General features: G+C 35.4%; 2 protein-coding genes across 2 annotated transcripts; one reads left to right on the top strand and one right to left on the bottom strand.

Moving 5' to 3' along the window:
* The first annotated feature begins 2,476 nt into the window (after positions 1 to 2,476).
* Positions 2,477 to 9,960, top strand: LOC148281433 (uncharacterized). The gene is made up of 6 exons (XM_088226697.1): positions 2,477 to 2,937; positions 3,551 to 4,388; positions 4,976 to 5,288; positions 7,187 to 7,274; positions 7,526 to 7,737; positions 9,655 to 9,960. The coding sequence occupies exons 1-6, from the start codon at positions 2,722 to 2,724 to the stop codon at positions 9,764 to 9,766; spliced, it is 1,779 nt and encodes a 592-aa protein (XP_088082823.1). The 5' UTR covers positions 2,477 to 2,721; the 3' UTR covers positions 9,767 to 9,960.
* A 1,401-nt stretch (positions 9,961 to 11,361) lies between these two features.
* LOC148281434 (uncharacterized) lies at positions 11,362 to 15,670 on the bottom strand. The gene is made up of 4 exons (XM_088226698.1): positions 15,575 to 15,670; positions 15,296 to 15,415; positions 13,903 to 14,057; positions 11,362 to 12,179 (listed from the first exon to the last, which is right to left on the bottom strand). Exons 2-4 carry the CDS (start codon positions 15,413 to 15,415, stop codon positions 12,041 to 12,043), a joined length of 414 nt encoding a protein of 137 aa, XP_088082824.1. The 5' UTR covers positions 15,575 to 15,670; the 3' UTR covers positions 11,362 to 12,040.
* Between the last annotated feature and the right edge of the window lie 259 nt (positions 15,671 to 15,929).

The following is a 15,929-nucleotide window of genomic DNA, read 5'->3' on the forward strand; positions in this document are numbered from 1 at the left end:
CTACTATAATTTGAAAGAATAATCGAGAAATATTGCTATAAAAACTAACCCAAAAAGTCAACGGATGTCACCTAACAAAAGTGTCAGATTAATGTGAAAGCACACCTGTTTTGACTAGACATTATATATTGTACGCTTCTAAAAATTATGGAGATGTGGAAATCACAAACATGGTGAATGTTACAGTGTGTAAAGTGGCCACTTAAACCAGCCAATGGCGGGTCATTAACCATGTAAATGCCTCCACCCTCCTCCGTGTTAAAAATGAATTTGGGTAAAATAGCAGATTTACAACTTTCGCATGGATCTTCTGATGATATACATATTAAAATTATAAATTTAGAAAGGAAAATGAGGGTTGATTGGATTGAAAGTAATTTTAGTACTTTTTATAATAATAGTTATAATTAATTTGTACGCCATTTTATGAAATTGTTCATATTTTTATTAATATTATTGTTTGATGTATGCACTTTTTTTTTATAATGTCAGATTAATTAATCATTTTACTATGCTATTTATTTATACCTCATTCCGTTAGAAATAAAATTTAATTTAAAAACCCGTTTTTTCATTTATTTTCCTTTGCCCTATCTACTAGCCACTATTTGTTTATTTATTAGATTTTACCCGGCACATCGCTTCGCGTGGTATTATGGGGAAATATCTAGCGCAGTGGTTCTGAACCTTTCTGAAGTCAGGGAGCCTTTTTGATCGTAATGAAAATTCGCGGTACACCAAAACTAAAGATTAAAAAAACATACAAATTAACTTTTATTAAAAATAAAACTGATTATTATTACAGACAAGTTAAAAATTACAATCATTTAAAAAATACATAAAAACATAAATACTTAAATTAACTTTTTGCGGTGAAAATTATTTAATGTGACACCTGAGCTTGTCGGCTTTTTTTATTTTTATTTTTTTAATTTTATTTTTGCACCACAACAGGCCAGGAGGCCCAATTACAGCGGTGAATTACATCACAGAACACCCAGGCTTGAGAAAAATCATATTAAATTTTGGTGTTCTCACCGGGAATCGAACCCGGAACCTTCCGTCTGTGAGTCAAACGTCTTGACCACTACACCACGGAGGCCGCCAAAACAAACAAACTTCAGCGATATTAGGTCAAATATTTGATATAACTACTCTCATTTCTTTATCCAAATTGCTAAGTTTTTCGCGTTTCTTCGTTTTAATATTGGTTAATGTCGAGAAACCTAGCTCACACAAATATGAGGTTAAAAATTGTAATAAAATTTTCAGTGCCCTTGTGGAGAAAGCTGGGTATTCGTCTTGAACAAAAATCCAAAATTCATTTAGAGCTATTTTTGAGAATTTTATATTTAGAGTACGATCTGTTGATAGAGTAATTAATTGTTCTTCTTCTTGATATGAAAATTCACAATTCGATGTATCCCTGGAAGTATCAATTACCGCAAAGGGATTTCGTATCCAGTCATAATTTTCTATATTTATTGAAGGAAAGTAATATTCAATCTTTTCTTCCGATAAAGTTAAATGTTCTGTTATAGCTAAAATAATTTTCTCAACGGTGTTTTCATTTAACAAAGGATACATATCTACTCTTTTTTTCTAAAATGTGATTTTTCCAAATATTGAAGTAATCAAAAACATCAGCCAAATATGCCAGTTTAGCACACCTGATATCATTTTGAAAACATTGTACAAAATTATCCATACCTTAATTTTGGTCAACATCAAATTTTGGTTTTCATGATTTCGCGGAGCACTTGCAACAAGCTCGCGGAGCACCGGTTAAGAACCACTGCTCTAGCGGTCTTTAAAAACTTCACCAAAAAGTCAACAGATGTCACCTAACAAAAGGGTCAAATAATCTGATAGCACACCTATTTTGAATAGACATTATATATTATATAGAATGGTGAATGTTTCACGGGTGTAAAGTGGCCACTTAAACTTAAACATAAGCCCTGAAATGCCTAGACTTCCGAATTTCCTTATCAAAATCATTTTCCCTCTGGCTATACATATTTTTTTTATTAATCGACTGGGCAACTTAGTTGGACAATACATATTTTTTTAATAATCAATTATTATAACCCAGTATCATATCTTAAGTCTGTGATTATAACCGGGACGTCTCTGATATTAATATCCCATTCCCTATTCATATTCTTACTCTCCTGTCCCCACCCAATAAACGTATATTTAAAATCCTATGTAAGTATTTAGTTGTAAATGGTGTAAAGCTGCAAATACGTTTTATTATTAAATGTATATATTATATTAAATACTAACGTACTGACTTGTACATATTATATTACTAACACATGTGTATATTTGTAAAACAAAATGTGTATATATGTACAAAAATACTCGACACTGGCCAGAACACCCGAGTTGAGATGTGACTAGGCCATGAAAAAACGAAGAAGAAGAAGGTTATAACCGGTTATCGAATCAATAGTTAGTTATATGTAGGTTTAGTCTATGGTGTAATGCTTGCGGATGCGCTTTGGTCTGTGGTTTCCAGTTTTGACATTGACATTTATTTCGCGTCATGACCACAAAATATAAAACCAAACCTAAACAGAACACATAACCTATTTGAGGAATAGCAATTTATAATGTTTTAGTATGGTGTTTATAGTCAGGCTTTTTACATCGCGCCGTTACGCATAAAACGGAAACAACCTAAATCTTTACCGCTGTTTATTGTTTCCTGCCGCGATGTCTCACTCCGTGGAGTGGGACGTGGAGGGCTACAGGGCGCAGTGCGAGAGCGCGGAGCAGTGGGAGCTGAGGAAGGCGTTCCTGGAGAAGTGGAAAGACCAATTCCCGGAGGACAGACTCGTGTGCCTGTCGCGCGTCTTCACGAACATGGAGTTCCTCGGCTGCCGCTACCCGGCGGAGGTCATGCGCCTGGTCGCCGAGTTGTCCAAGGAGGTAACCTCTAATCATCTCCCGTGTACTATCTATATACGTGTTTATTTTTATTTACATTGAAAACGTATTATACATTATTTTATATACATAATATTCCCAGGGAGTTTTTGTAAATAAAACTCATTTTAACCCAGGCATTTACAGGGCTTATGACCTGTCATTGGCTGGTTTAAGTGCCCACTTTGCACACTGTGTAACATTCAAACAAACATCCACATTTCCTGAAATCTTGCATCTGTTGACTTTTGTGAAGTAAAAGAGCTGAAACCTTTATCATGTGGATGAGATTCATCCGGCTGAACCAATTCACCTACTAGGCAACGCCTGAAAACAATTTTCCAATTTTTATACTTCTTTTACCATTTAGTTAATTCAACCTTTCTGTTGCAACAAATTTATATCTAAATAACTCCCTAGGGAGGAAATCCAGCCAGTCGGCAAACATTTGGGCATACCTAAAACATTATTTTTCTTTCCGGTTCAATCCAGTGTCTTAATTTAATCCAAAATATGAATATTAATTTGATCAAGATCTTATAGTGTTTAACATTTCATATTTTTTATTAATTTTCTCTTGATAACTCGTGAAGTAATGTTTTATTGTAATTTTTAGGTTGCCGCAGATTATAGAGAGAAGAAAAAGTCAAAACTTCAACGGACGTTTGTTTCGGCGTCCGACGCCGCAGAATACCGAGCTCGGGGTGTAAAGCGACCGGCTAACGATCAAAGCAACTCCAACGCGCGTAACAGTGGCCCCAAAATCTTCATACCGGCACAAACTAGCGATAAACAACACATTGCGGAAATAAAACAAGAAAATTCTAAGTCTAATGAGCTCATCAACGAAAGAGTCTCATTTGAATGTACGCAAAATGTAAGACCGTCATTTGGTAATGGAGGGAATAATGACAGACCGTCTTTTGGTAATGGAGGGAATAATGACAGACCGTCTTTTGATAACGGAGGGAATAATAATAGGCCATCATTTGCTGTCAGAAGTGATGAGCGACCGTCATCTGATAATAGAAACAATGAAAGACCGCATTTCGATAATAGGAGAAATAATGACAGACCCTCGTTTAATAATAGAAATAATGATAGACCGTCTTTTGATAGTAAAAGAAATAATTATGGATCGTCATATGATAATAGAGGTAATAACTACGGGCCGTCATTTGATAACAGAGGAAATAATTACAGGTCGTCATTTGATAATACGGGGAATAGTGACAGACCGTCTTTTGATAATAGACGGAATGATGATGGACCATCATTTTACAACAGAGGAGATAATGACAGACCACCTTTTCGAGGAAAGGCAATGAGGGGTTCAAATCGGCGACGAGATAAAAGGAATAATTTACCGTATGTGGATAATTCACTGATTGAAACTGAGTATGGAAATCTGGTGCTGTTTGATCGACCGGGAACGTTTGCAAACAAATTGTTTAGTAAGTATAAAATTTGCAAATTATACCTTACATGTTTATCTGAGAGAGCTCTTCCAACCTCTATCACAACATGGGCTATCGCTTCGTTCTGGTAACGAGAGAACCCTTTTAATTCCCATTCATCGCTCTAAAACAATTGTTTGCCTCCTCTTTCAGTACTACAGTAGTAGCTGTTCGATTGTGGAATAATCTACCCATTAATGTCAGTCATTTAAATCAAGATTAAAATGTCACTATCTGAATATTTGAGTTTTTCCTTTCTCCTTCTTTCATTCCCATCCCCCCTCCTTTCGTCATAGTATAGTGTAGATTCTTAGTTTATTTTTGTTTAAATTTTTATATAAAATTATAAGATTCTGTGCCTAGAATATGTCCATGTACTTCTTATTTTCTCAAACTGAACGGTTTGGGTAGGTAGGAAGAAAGACGATATGCCCACCCTTATATTATGGATATAAAGTGTTCAATAAATAAATATATTTATAGAGGCAGTCAAAGAGATCATCATTGTCATCGCCCTTTCCACACCCAGATAGGGCAATGGAGACCGTATTATGTTGAAGTAATGATACGATAATCTTTTATAGGTTCGTGTCAGCGCTGCCGGGCGCCAATGCTGACCAAGTTCTCCCACGACGGACCCACCTGGCTCTGCTCCATCCTGATCAAGGGCCTGCCGGCGGGCGAGGGCGAGGGGCCCTCGCAGCGCGAAGCCAAGGAGGCCGCGTGCGGCGCCGCGTGGCGCTCGCTTGGCGCGCGCTGCCACACGCTCGTCGTGCGCGCAGCGCACTCGGCCGGGGACCGGATCTCCGCGCAGGAGGTGGCGGGCGCGGCCGTATCGGGGCCGTCCCGGCTCGAGGAGGGACTCGATACGAAGGTGGACAGCGCTATAGCCACTAGGTGTGTGATCCATTTTTAATATCTAGCGTCGTGTGTACTAAAAAAACCATCTAAATGCACCGTTGCCTATACTGAAATACATCAATTTAAATGTTTGACGGGTGTTTCTCATCTGCACTGCTGAACCTACAGCTAGAAGTTTGGAAAAGGTTCATTCTAGCAAAGTGTTTGTTCATTCTGCTGCGCCCTGGGCGAGCTCTAGTGATAACCCTCATTTAATGAGACTGAGCTTTATTAGGGCATTACGCTCTGCTTCCTGGCTCATGACCTATGCTCGTTACGAGGAGCACATTTGGGCAGCCCTAAGTAGGGCTCAGGGCCTATTGGGGCTGTCTCAGCTCCCAGCCTTGCCAATCACCAACCGTTTCGTAACCGTCGATGTTTGAGTGTCCAGGTACCTAAATCAATGTCATACTGTTTCACTCGGTGAAAATTCTGAATCGAATCTAGCCTTGTCTACACATCTTGACATACTCATATTTTTTTTTATTCATTTATTATAATACGGCACAAGTGCCTTTTACAATATAATGAGTTAATTACATATACAAAAATTAAAAAACTAAAAAACAATATTAAAACATGGGTATAAAAAGAAAAATTAAAATAACAAGAAATATATAAATAGACATGTATGTATGTCAGCTTACTTAAGATATATAAAATGAATAAACACCAGATCATTAGCATAAGTAGCTTTTGCGAATAATTTGTTAATCGTTATCATAGAACATCATAAAATATTTATAAAGAGATGATTTGAGTTCACAGAGATTCGAGTTAAAAATGTCGATATGAGAGGTACATTTGTTTCCTAGTCTGTGTATACGCTGTATTGGAGAGTGACAAAGATAGTTGGTTTGAGAAGGGTGACAATAATACAGACTATTTTGTCTAGTTCTACAAGTTGATATTATTATTATTATTATGGATAACTTATACAGCACCATTTTCGTAATATAATACCTCAAGGGCGCTTTACAAAGTGATTATAAAAAGATATAAATTTAAGTTTAACTTTTTAATTTTAGAAAAATAATGTGCTTTGTCACCACATGCTAAGAACCTATTCAAATGATTTAGAGAACAAGTGGGTTTTAAGTTTCTTCCGAAACATCACTTCACTCTCACAGCCTCGCACCTCTGCTGGGAGAGCATTCCATGCCGTAGGGCCTGCGACCGCAAATGCACGTTTGCCGAATTTAGTGCGCTGTTTGCGTAGAGGTATAATAACTTTTATTTTCGACGTAGATGTAGCTGATCTAAGCGTAAGACGTCTGTCAGCTAGTTCATCTGGAATGCAGAGTTCCCTTAGATATTCCGGAGCAGAGTTGTGCAGTGACTTACACATAAGCCAACAGAGTTTGTATTCCGCCCTCTGTGGAAAACATAGCCAGTGTAATTCCAGCGTAATATTTATCAAATCCAGAAGTTCGCTACGATCGAATTTAGAATTAATGATTTTATACAAAAATATTAGGTCAGTTATTTTCCTGCGATCTTCCAGAGTAGGTAAATTCAAAAAGTTTAACAGAGACATGTAGTTGATTTGATCTATAGGAATATGCAGTTTGAAATTAATGAGTCTTAAAAATTTTCGTTGGACTCTTTCAACATCGTTTATGTGAATTTTGTAAAAAGGGGACCATATTGTAGAAGTAATGCAATCACATCGGTATTAGGCAATAGATCGGGTTGTGGTCCTGTGGTCAGTGTCTCGGACTCACGGACCAAAGGTTTGTGGTTCGAATCCCACTCTACCCCAACTTGATTCCATTTTTTAATAGTGAGTTATTTACAACTCGTTGAAAATGGCCCTCAAAATTAAATGTTTGGGTAAATCAAAAGAACGCAAATATTTCTTTTTCTTAAAAAAAAAAAAAAATTCTTTGTTTTAGAATGATGGAAATGATGGGATGGAGCGGAGGAGCCCTAGGGTCAGCCGAGGATGGAATAAGCGAGCCAATCGTACCACATCTGAAGCAGGTAAAATCAGACTAATATATTTTAAAACCCAATTATATAACGATTTCTTTTTATGTCCCTAACCGTGTCACCGAAGTTGAATTTTGCTATTTATCAAATATTTTAAGAGCCGCTACTGTGTACTACCATCACGTTTCTGATACATACTGAGGCCCCTAATCTTAGTTACAATTCCAAGCGTTGTGGTGGTCCGAAGAAGCAGTCGACATCCGTAAGACGTTTTTAATTTTAATTATTTTCGCCCGTTGCAGATCCGGCGAATGGGGCTCGGCAACGCAGGCAGCGGCAAGCGAGAGATCAACACCGCTCTGCAGTCCGCCATAGAGGAGTACGCGCGCGACGGCACCCCCGACTACGACCTGGTCTTCGCGTCGGACTTCACCAAGGAGGAGCGCGCTGACATGCACAAGATTGCCCTCCGCTGCGGTCTGCGCTCCAAGAGCTACGGCAAGGACGAAGAGAGGTGAGGCATCAATCCTGATCTCTATAGGCACAAGAGCTGCGGCAAAGCGACGGTTTCTGCAACTGACTAATGACCAATTAAACTATAAATTTTTTAACATATTACGACAGAGGTGAAGATCATTTAAGAGAAGGTAATATAGAAGTCTAGGCATCTACAGGGCTTATGACCTGTCAATGGCTGGTTTAAGTGGCCACTTTACACACGTAACATTCACCATTCTGCTTATATTTGAACATCTATATTCCTTCAATTATTTCATCTGTTGATGTTTGTGAAGTTAAAGACCCACATAATTACTTAATTACTCTTAATTACTCTTACAAGTTTTCTCCATTTTTAATATTATTTCCATTTGTAAATACTCACTACAAACTACAAACCTTAAAATATATTTTTTTTTTCACTTAAATTTAAATTTTTAAACAACTTTCATTTATGTTTTCTTTTTCCTTCTCTTTTTTATACTTTCATAATTAACATTAGATTTAATTGCTTTTTAATATGGAAACTTCACTGGTCCATTAGAATTAAGTCCAATTGTGTAAAATATTAAACTTTGTAACTGTACTGTATGTTTCCTGAATAAAAGAAAATAAAAAAAATAAAAAATAAAAAAAATAAAAAATAAATAAAGGTTTCAGCTCTTTAACTTCACAAACATCAACAGATGGAAAAATTTAAGGAATAGAAATGTTAAAATCTAGGCAGAATAGTGAATGTTACAGTGTGTAAAGTGGCCACTTAAACCAGCCATTGACAGTTTATAAGCCCTGAAGATGCCTAGACTTCTATATTACCTTCTCTTAAATGTTCTTCATCTCTGTTGGAATATGTTAATATAAATAGCAGAGGTGCGAGGCTGTGAAAGTGAAGTGATGTTTCGGAAAAAACTTAAAACCCACTTGTTCTCTAAATCATTTGAATAAATCCGTAGCACGTGACAACAAAATAAATTATGATGTAATAACTTATATTTCCATATAAGTTATTAATTTAAAAATACTTGGTACACTTCCACTTATTTATTTTGACCAATTAGCGCTTTCAATGGGATCTAATGGGATGCCCATTAGAGGGTGAAAGCGCTAATTGGTCAAAATAAATAAGCGGAAGCGTACCAAGTATTTTTTAAACTAATAACTTATATGGAAATATAAGTTATTACATCATTATAATGGAATTCCATCAAGAATTGTCAATAAATAATTTAAATGAAAAAATAAATTATTTTAATTAAATTACAAGTTTAAAAGAATCACTATGTAAAGCGCCCTTGAGGTATTTTGTTACGAAAATGGCGCTATATAAGTTATCCATAATAATAATAAAAACAGCTCCCCAGGGAGTCGAATCCAGTCCTTGTCTACAAAAATTTGGACAAACTCAAAATATTGTTTATAATTTTTTTATCTGAACTTTTATTTCTATAACTGATTATTATCTCATTATTTTTATATAGGATTCATCGAATCTCTTATAGTAATCCATAAATCAATGCAGTAAAATCCCCTCTTTACGTTTTTCAAGGGAGCAAGGAAAAAATTGTAAAACTGAGGAAACCGCTAAATTGAGGAAATGAAAAATGCGTGGAAAAAATAGGAATTACATACTTCTTCTTCTTAGTTTTTTTTGTGGCTTTTTTCACCCCTAACTGGGGTGTTCTAGCCAGTGTCAAGTTTGAGATTGGCATATTTAAATATTTTCACATGTGTTAGTACCATACATACAAGTTAGTGTGTTGGTATTTAATATTACATACACTTTACATATTACAACAGAGATGAAGAACATTTAAGAGAAGGCTATGCCTAGACTTCCATATTCCCTTATTTAAGGTATTTTCCATCCCTGTTGTAATTTGTTAATTTAAAACTTATTATGTTCGTGGCTAATTAATTAGTTATTTTTTTCCAGGTATTTGGTAATTACCAAACCGTTAGCCCTGGCCGAGTTGGTGCAGAACGTCATCTCCTCTGGGGGAAGCAACGAAAAATACCAACTGATCTTGCCAACGGGGAACGCGTAGATCTGCCACTAGTATTCCCTTGCCTGGGCACCGATTACAGCTTGCCCGCCACATGCCGCACACCGCATCCGAGGACGCAAGTCTCCGTGGTGGTGCCCACATACCAGGGGCGAACCGTCCATATAATCGATAAGGGTATTTTATGGAGCAAAATTATTATCCAACAGATGTTCAGCTCGATACATAAAAATAAATTATAGTCCTTAAAATGTAACATGATTAGAATGACAGTTGTCAGAAAAAGTGACGACATAACTTTGTAGTAACGTCAAAGGAGTTATTTATATTGACACACGAAAAATCATTTGTATTTGGCGTGTTAATTTATTTTTTTAATACAATGCTTAAAACATAAATCAACATCAATATATAAAATCAGCTTTAAAACCTAATTATTAACGACGTTCTTACAAGGTTACATCATTTTGCAAAATCATTAGAGATGGGACAAATTGATCGAATAAAAAAATTGTTCATTTGATGTTGTTCATGAAAAAAGTATAAATGTCTCATTTTTGGTGAATAATTGTGTTAAACACACTATAATCAGCTTGTTTTTGCGTTTTTTATATCAATTTTCGGAAACAGAGTTTCATGATTGCATGAAATAACTGATAAAATCGATTTGATCAGTGATCAGTAATTTCCCATCACTAATGAATTTAGTTTGACAGCTGTCATTCTAATCACGCTATATTTTAAGGATTACCAAAATTAAAAAAAATATATATATGTTGCCACTTGACATGAAAACATGTCATAGTAAAAATAAAATTATGTTTTTATTACGTAAGTGGTCAGTAGCTAGAACGTTCCTATATTGATTTATTATTTAAAAACATTTTTTATCTCTGATTGGATACATTTTTGTTATTTTCTCAGGTTAACCTTTTCTTTTATTTATTTCTTATTTTATTTACATTTTTAGATCTTAATTTAAATAGGTACTTTTAATTTTCTTATTTATCTTGTTTTGATTACATTTATGAGCACACACTATTTATATGTGTTTATATTTTTTCCTGTATTTAAAATATATCAAAGTAAATGGCTATTGTTTAATTTTAATTGTATTATTTTACTTTATTTTATTACTTTTCAAAAAAATATTTCTTTAAACCATTTTTATCTGGTTTTGTTGAGTTTTTTTTTTCTTAATAATATTTTTCAAAGCATCTAAAACAAAACAATATATATGTTCATTATTTTATACGTATACAGTATTATGTCTGTACTCTTTTATTTGATTGTTAATTAAAACTAATGTCTGAGCACCCGATGACAAACTATTATTGAATAGTTTATCGGGACAAAATATATTTTAATACTTTGTTTTCTTTATAATGTATTAATATTGTAATAATGTGTATATTTTATTGAATAAAGACTATAATTTTATTTTTTTTTATAACTATTAATATTAATGTTTTACAGTAGTTTTAACTTCTTTTTCGCAGTCTCAATCCTGGTGATTGGTTTGCAGAAAAATTACGCAGTTTCTCCGTAGGGGTCGACAGAGAGAATATAACGCCATATCACTCTATCTTTGCATACAGACCTCACTTCCTCTACATTCATACATCTCATGATCAAAATTCAAATTCAAATGATTTATTCACAAAGTAACATAACAAATAACAAAGGATCTAAGACGTTAAATTGGAACTTTATATCAAACCAAGAACCCTTGAGCAATGGTTCGACATTATGAAGGTATAATACTCTCTAATAGCAAGAGTATTTGCCTCTTAAACATAGTTTCACTAATGTGAAAGGTGTCGATCTCCAAAGTGATAATGTTCAGCTGCTTGACTGCTCTTCCAATCGGCATGACCAGAGGCAGGTTGGTTCTGGAAGCCGGGAGGTAAAACAGTCTGTGCTGACGCTGTCGGAGATAGCCATCAGGAATATAAAAATTTATACTCTCTAAAATGGTTGAGTTATCGATGAATAATAATAATAATGTTTGGATAATTTATAAAGCGCCATTTTTGTGAAAATCACCTCAAGGGCGCTGATGACACCCCTTAACAGTCTGAAAAAATGGGTCAGTGTAGACCCATCCCTTCTAAGTTGCAAACTATTGATCCCAAGCATACCCAAGAGGAACCCAGTGGGTTCTGGTTAGAGTTAATATCATAATGTCGTAATCATGTTTTTAAAAACACTGTCAAATAAACTATTTTTTTAATATAATTTCAAACAGAAAAAATATATAAAAAATGGTTTCACATAGATTAATCTCAAGTCAAATTACATTAGTTTTAAAAATATTTAATCCGATGACGAACTCTGCCGAGATCGTTTCTTGTGTTTGCTCTTTTTTTTCTTTTTATCTTTCTTGTGAGACTTCTTTTTCTTTTTAGCCTTGTCTTCTTCTTCGGAGTCACTCCTCTCCTTTGGTGATCGTGATCTGAAATAAGATATTTCAAATATAAGTACATTACAATGCTCACTCGTACGAGCATTAATACTACCCATTCTAGATTGCGCTGATGTTTCCATGACTGATTTAAGCTGTGAGCGACTCAGTAAACTTGAACGACCTCAGAGTATGTCCATTTTAAAGTCTGTTCATTATTACAAGAATTTCCAAAGAAACAAACCAGCCGCGTGATACCCGACAGAGTATCGGCTATTTCACACAAATCATCTTAATCTAAACGGCATTAAAATTATAATGGATTGACATTTATTAGATTCGTTTGTACCTAGTTAAATTTGATAATATTTTTACATTTCGTTTTTTTTTTTTCGGTAATGATTTAAGTAAAATATCAATAGCCTTGGTATTTTTTTTTATTTTTTATTTATTTATTCATATTTTTTGCTTACTAACTATAATTAATAATAAAAATAATGTGACCTCACTGGGGTTTCCCGTGCCGAGGACACTTAACAATATACTTTTTTTTTATTACATTTGAGAATACACAAAGAAGACTAACTTAAAAAAACGAAGATAATTAAAAAATATTCAGACAGTTTTAAAAACAAGGTATTTATGTACATCTATATTATTTATATTACAAAACACACAATGAAAATAACAAAAACCTAACATAAGCTATACACTTGTGGAGCAGTTGACTAGTACCAACTGTACTTGCTTGTCTATATTTACTTCAATATTCATCAAGGATTTTAAGTTGTTGCTCATGATTGACAAAATAACTAACTGGGGTGATTAAATTAGATGATTCAATATTGGTATGGGCGAATGAGACAATCCATTTTACTTCTACCTAACTCCACAATCAATTTTTTTATAGCCTTTTTAAACATTTTCTCGTTACTAATTGTTTTAATAGATAGTGGAAGTAGGTTATAGATTTTAATTGAAAAATACTAAAAATCCCTTTGCCCGAAAGTGGTTTTAGTTTGTATTTGTTTGAGTTGTCTATGTGTTGAAGATCTAGTGATTGTATTATTTGTATGTGATGTATTGTGGGGGTTATGTCTTTCATTTGAGTAAGAGTAGTTTTTGAATCTATAAGTGAGTATTGTTTTAGCGTATAATTGTTTTGGTGTCATAAGTTGTGATTTATGGAATATTTCTTCAGTAGATGTCTGTATCGGGACTCTGAGTATTATTTTAATTATGGATTTTTGTTTTAAAACTGTATCACTCGCACCACCCCAACCGATTATACCGTACTCCAAAATTGATTGGCACAATGCACAATAAATCTTTAAAAGTTCCTGTACATTAATTATATTTCGAATTGTTTTGAATATATACGTTAATCTCTTAAGTTTATTAGTAATATTTTCAATCTGCTATATATAATATATATATATTTTTTTAAATAAGAAATTCTTATAATTTACCAAAATATTAAAATTTTGGTGACCATTTTCAACGAGTTGTAAATATTTAAATTTGTTGCAACAGATGGAAACATCATTTTTGAGAAGGGAATCCGGGAGTCTAGGCATTTACAGGGCTTATGACCTGTCATTTGCTGGTTTAAGTTATCACTTTACACACTGTGTAAGATTCACCGTTCTGCCTATGTTTAAACATCCACATTACGTCAACTCTTCCATCTGTTGACTTTTGTGAAGTCAAAGAGCTGAAACCTTTATCATGTGGGTGGGATAAGAGAGTCCCACTGTTGAACTGAATTGTTTACCTGTCCCTCTTCCTGCTTTTCGTCTTCTTGGAGCGAGTTGCGAGTTTGGATTGAAGTTCCTGAGTCCGGAGTTGCTGTAGAGGGGTAGGCGCTTCGCTCTCCGAATCTGAGCTGGTGCTACTAACATCCAAGACTATTTCCTTATTTGGGTCCACCTGACAAAAAATACACATTAAAACTGACAAACAATACAGAAATGTATTTATTTATTCATACAAAGACACGTATTACAAAAAAAAACATGTGTTGCCGACGTAACACCGCAAATAATAACTTGGCGGCCCTTCCTGGGGCCTCTTGATATAATTTTAACATAGGGACTTCAGTACGTGTAAGCGAGGTACTACCTCCCCAATAAAGACCAGTATTTGTCGCTTTCGGGGGTGGTCACTGCCATACCTGAAGCATTTATAGACTAGGAATCATTTAATAGAATATTATTGACTGCCTACTATGATATTTAATGTATCATAAAAATAAACTTGTTCATTGTTCTGTTTGAATGTTGATCACCGAACGGTCGGCAGGGAACTGCGGCCGGGCAGCGGGAGGGGGGCGTCCTTATACGTGGATAGAGCGGGCGAATGTGCTCGCTATCTCTCTCGCCACGTGATCGGCCAACCTAGTACCGCCTGCTATTGGCCTAACAGAACCGCCGCACGGTGAAATGTATTGTATATATAGCCCCGCCGGGCAAATAATAAATCAGTCAATTGTCAACACCATTAAGGGCTTTTACTCTCCACTTCGTCTCCCTGCCTCGCTTCAACCGGACCTTGCCGCCAACTGGAATATTCGACCGCTGCTACCCCCTGGATTTAGGACCCCGGATAAATTGGACCCTTGGCTACCTCCCCGGAACACATTCCGCCGTTCCCGCCGACGGAGAGATACCGGCCTTACGACCCGGTTGCCTACTTCAGGATTGCAACCGCCAGTGCTACTCACTAGCGACCCCGCAAGGGATCGCTAGGCAGCGATACCTCCCCCGGAGCTTATCGTTCGTCGGCCGAGGCCAAGCCCTGTAGATGCCTAGACTTCTGTATTACTTTCTCTTAAATGTTCTTCATCTCTGTTGTAATATGTTAATATAAACAGCTCCCCGGGGAGTTGAATCCAGTCCTTGTCTACAAAAATTTGGACAAACTCAAAATATTGTTGATAAATACGTAGTGTTTAAAACTGTCTGAACATTTTGTTAATTATCTCTATACATTACATCTTCATTGTATATTCTCGCATGTAAAAATATTAAGTGTCCTCGGCACGGGTAACCCCAGTGAGGTCACATTATTTTTATTGTTAATTACAGTGTATAACGTGGGAAAATGAATAAATTAAATAAAAAATACGGCAGGGTCAGGTCGAATAATAATAAATGAAAAATAGTTACCTTAATGAAGTTTCTGCACTGGTAGGTGAGATGTCCGGCGTAACCGCACTTGCTGCAAGCTGCTCTGGACGACTCCTTCCCGTGGGGCATCAGGCGAGATAGAAACTCCGAGTCCCCCATCTGATAACCACAAAATATACACATCCAAACAATTCTCCATTACTTTCGCGCCATTCCTCCGTAAACCCTTACGGCAGGCGGCGGAAATAGAATGCCGCACTCAATAAAATACTGCAGTGTGTTGCATGAATATATCTGAAAATAATTCAATTGACAAACCTCTAATATTTCAAACTGGTATTTGAAATGTAAATACACATTCGAACTTATAAACTCACGGCACAAGCTGTCAGTGTCAAAGTCATAGAAAATGCGTGATTGGGAAACAGAGCGGGAAAGGAATAGACAACGAAAATGTAAATAGCCGGTTATGAAGATCGAATAGTTGAAATATTAATTGTTGTACTATATATTTTTTTTTTATTAAATTGAAAAACATAGTATACATAATTTTATATAATATTCCCAAGGAGTGTTTTTAAAAAACTCATTTAGAGACATGCCGATAACAATATTTATTTAAAGACGTTTTTATATTTTGAACTATAACATTATTTACAAAAGCGGAATTAAA

The sequence above is a fragment of the Micrasema longulum genome, unplaced genomic scaffold, assembly GCF_059751315.1.
Source record: "Micrasema longulum isolate JH-2025_06_02 unplaced genomic scaffold, ASM5975131v1 h1tg000462l, whole genome shotgun sequence".
Classification (NCBI taxonomy): domain Eukaryota; kingdom Metazoa; phylum Arthropoda; class Insecta; order Trichoptera; family Brachycentridae; genus Micrasema; species Micrasema longulum.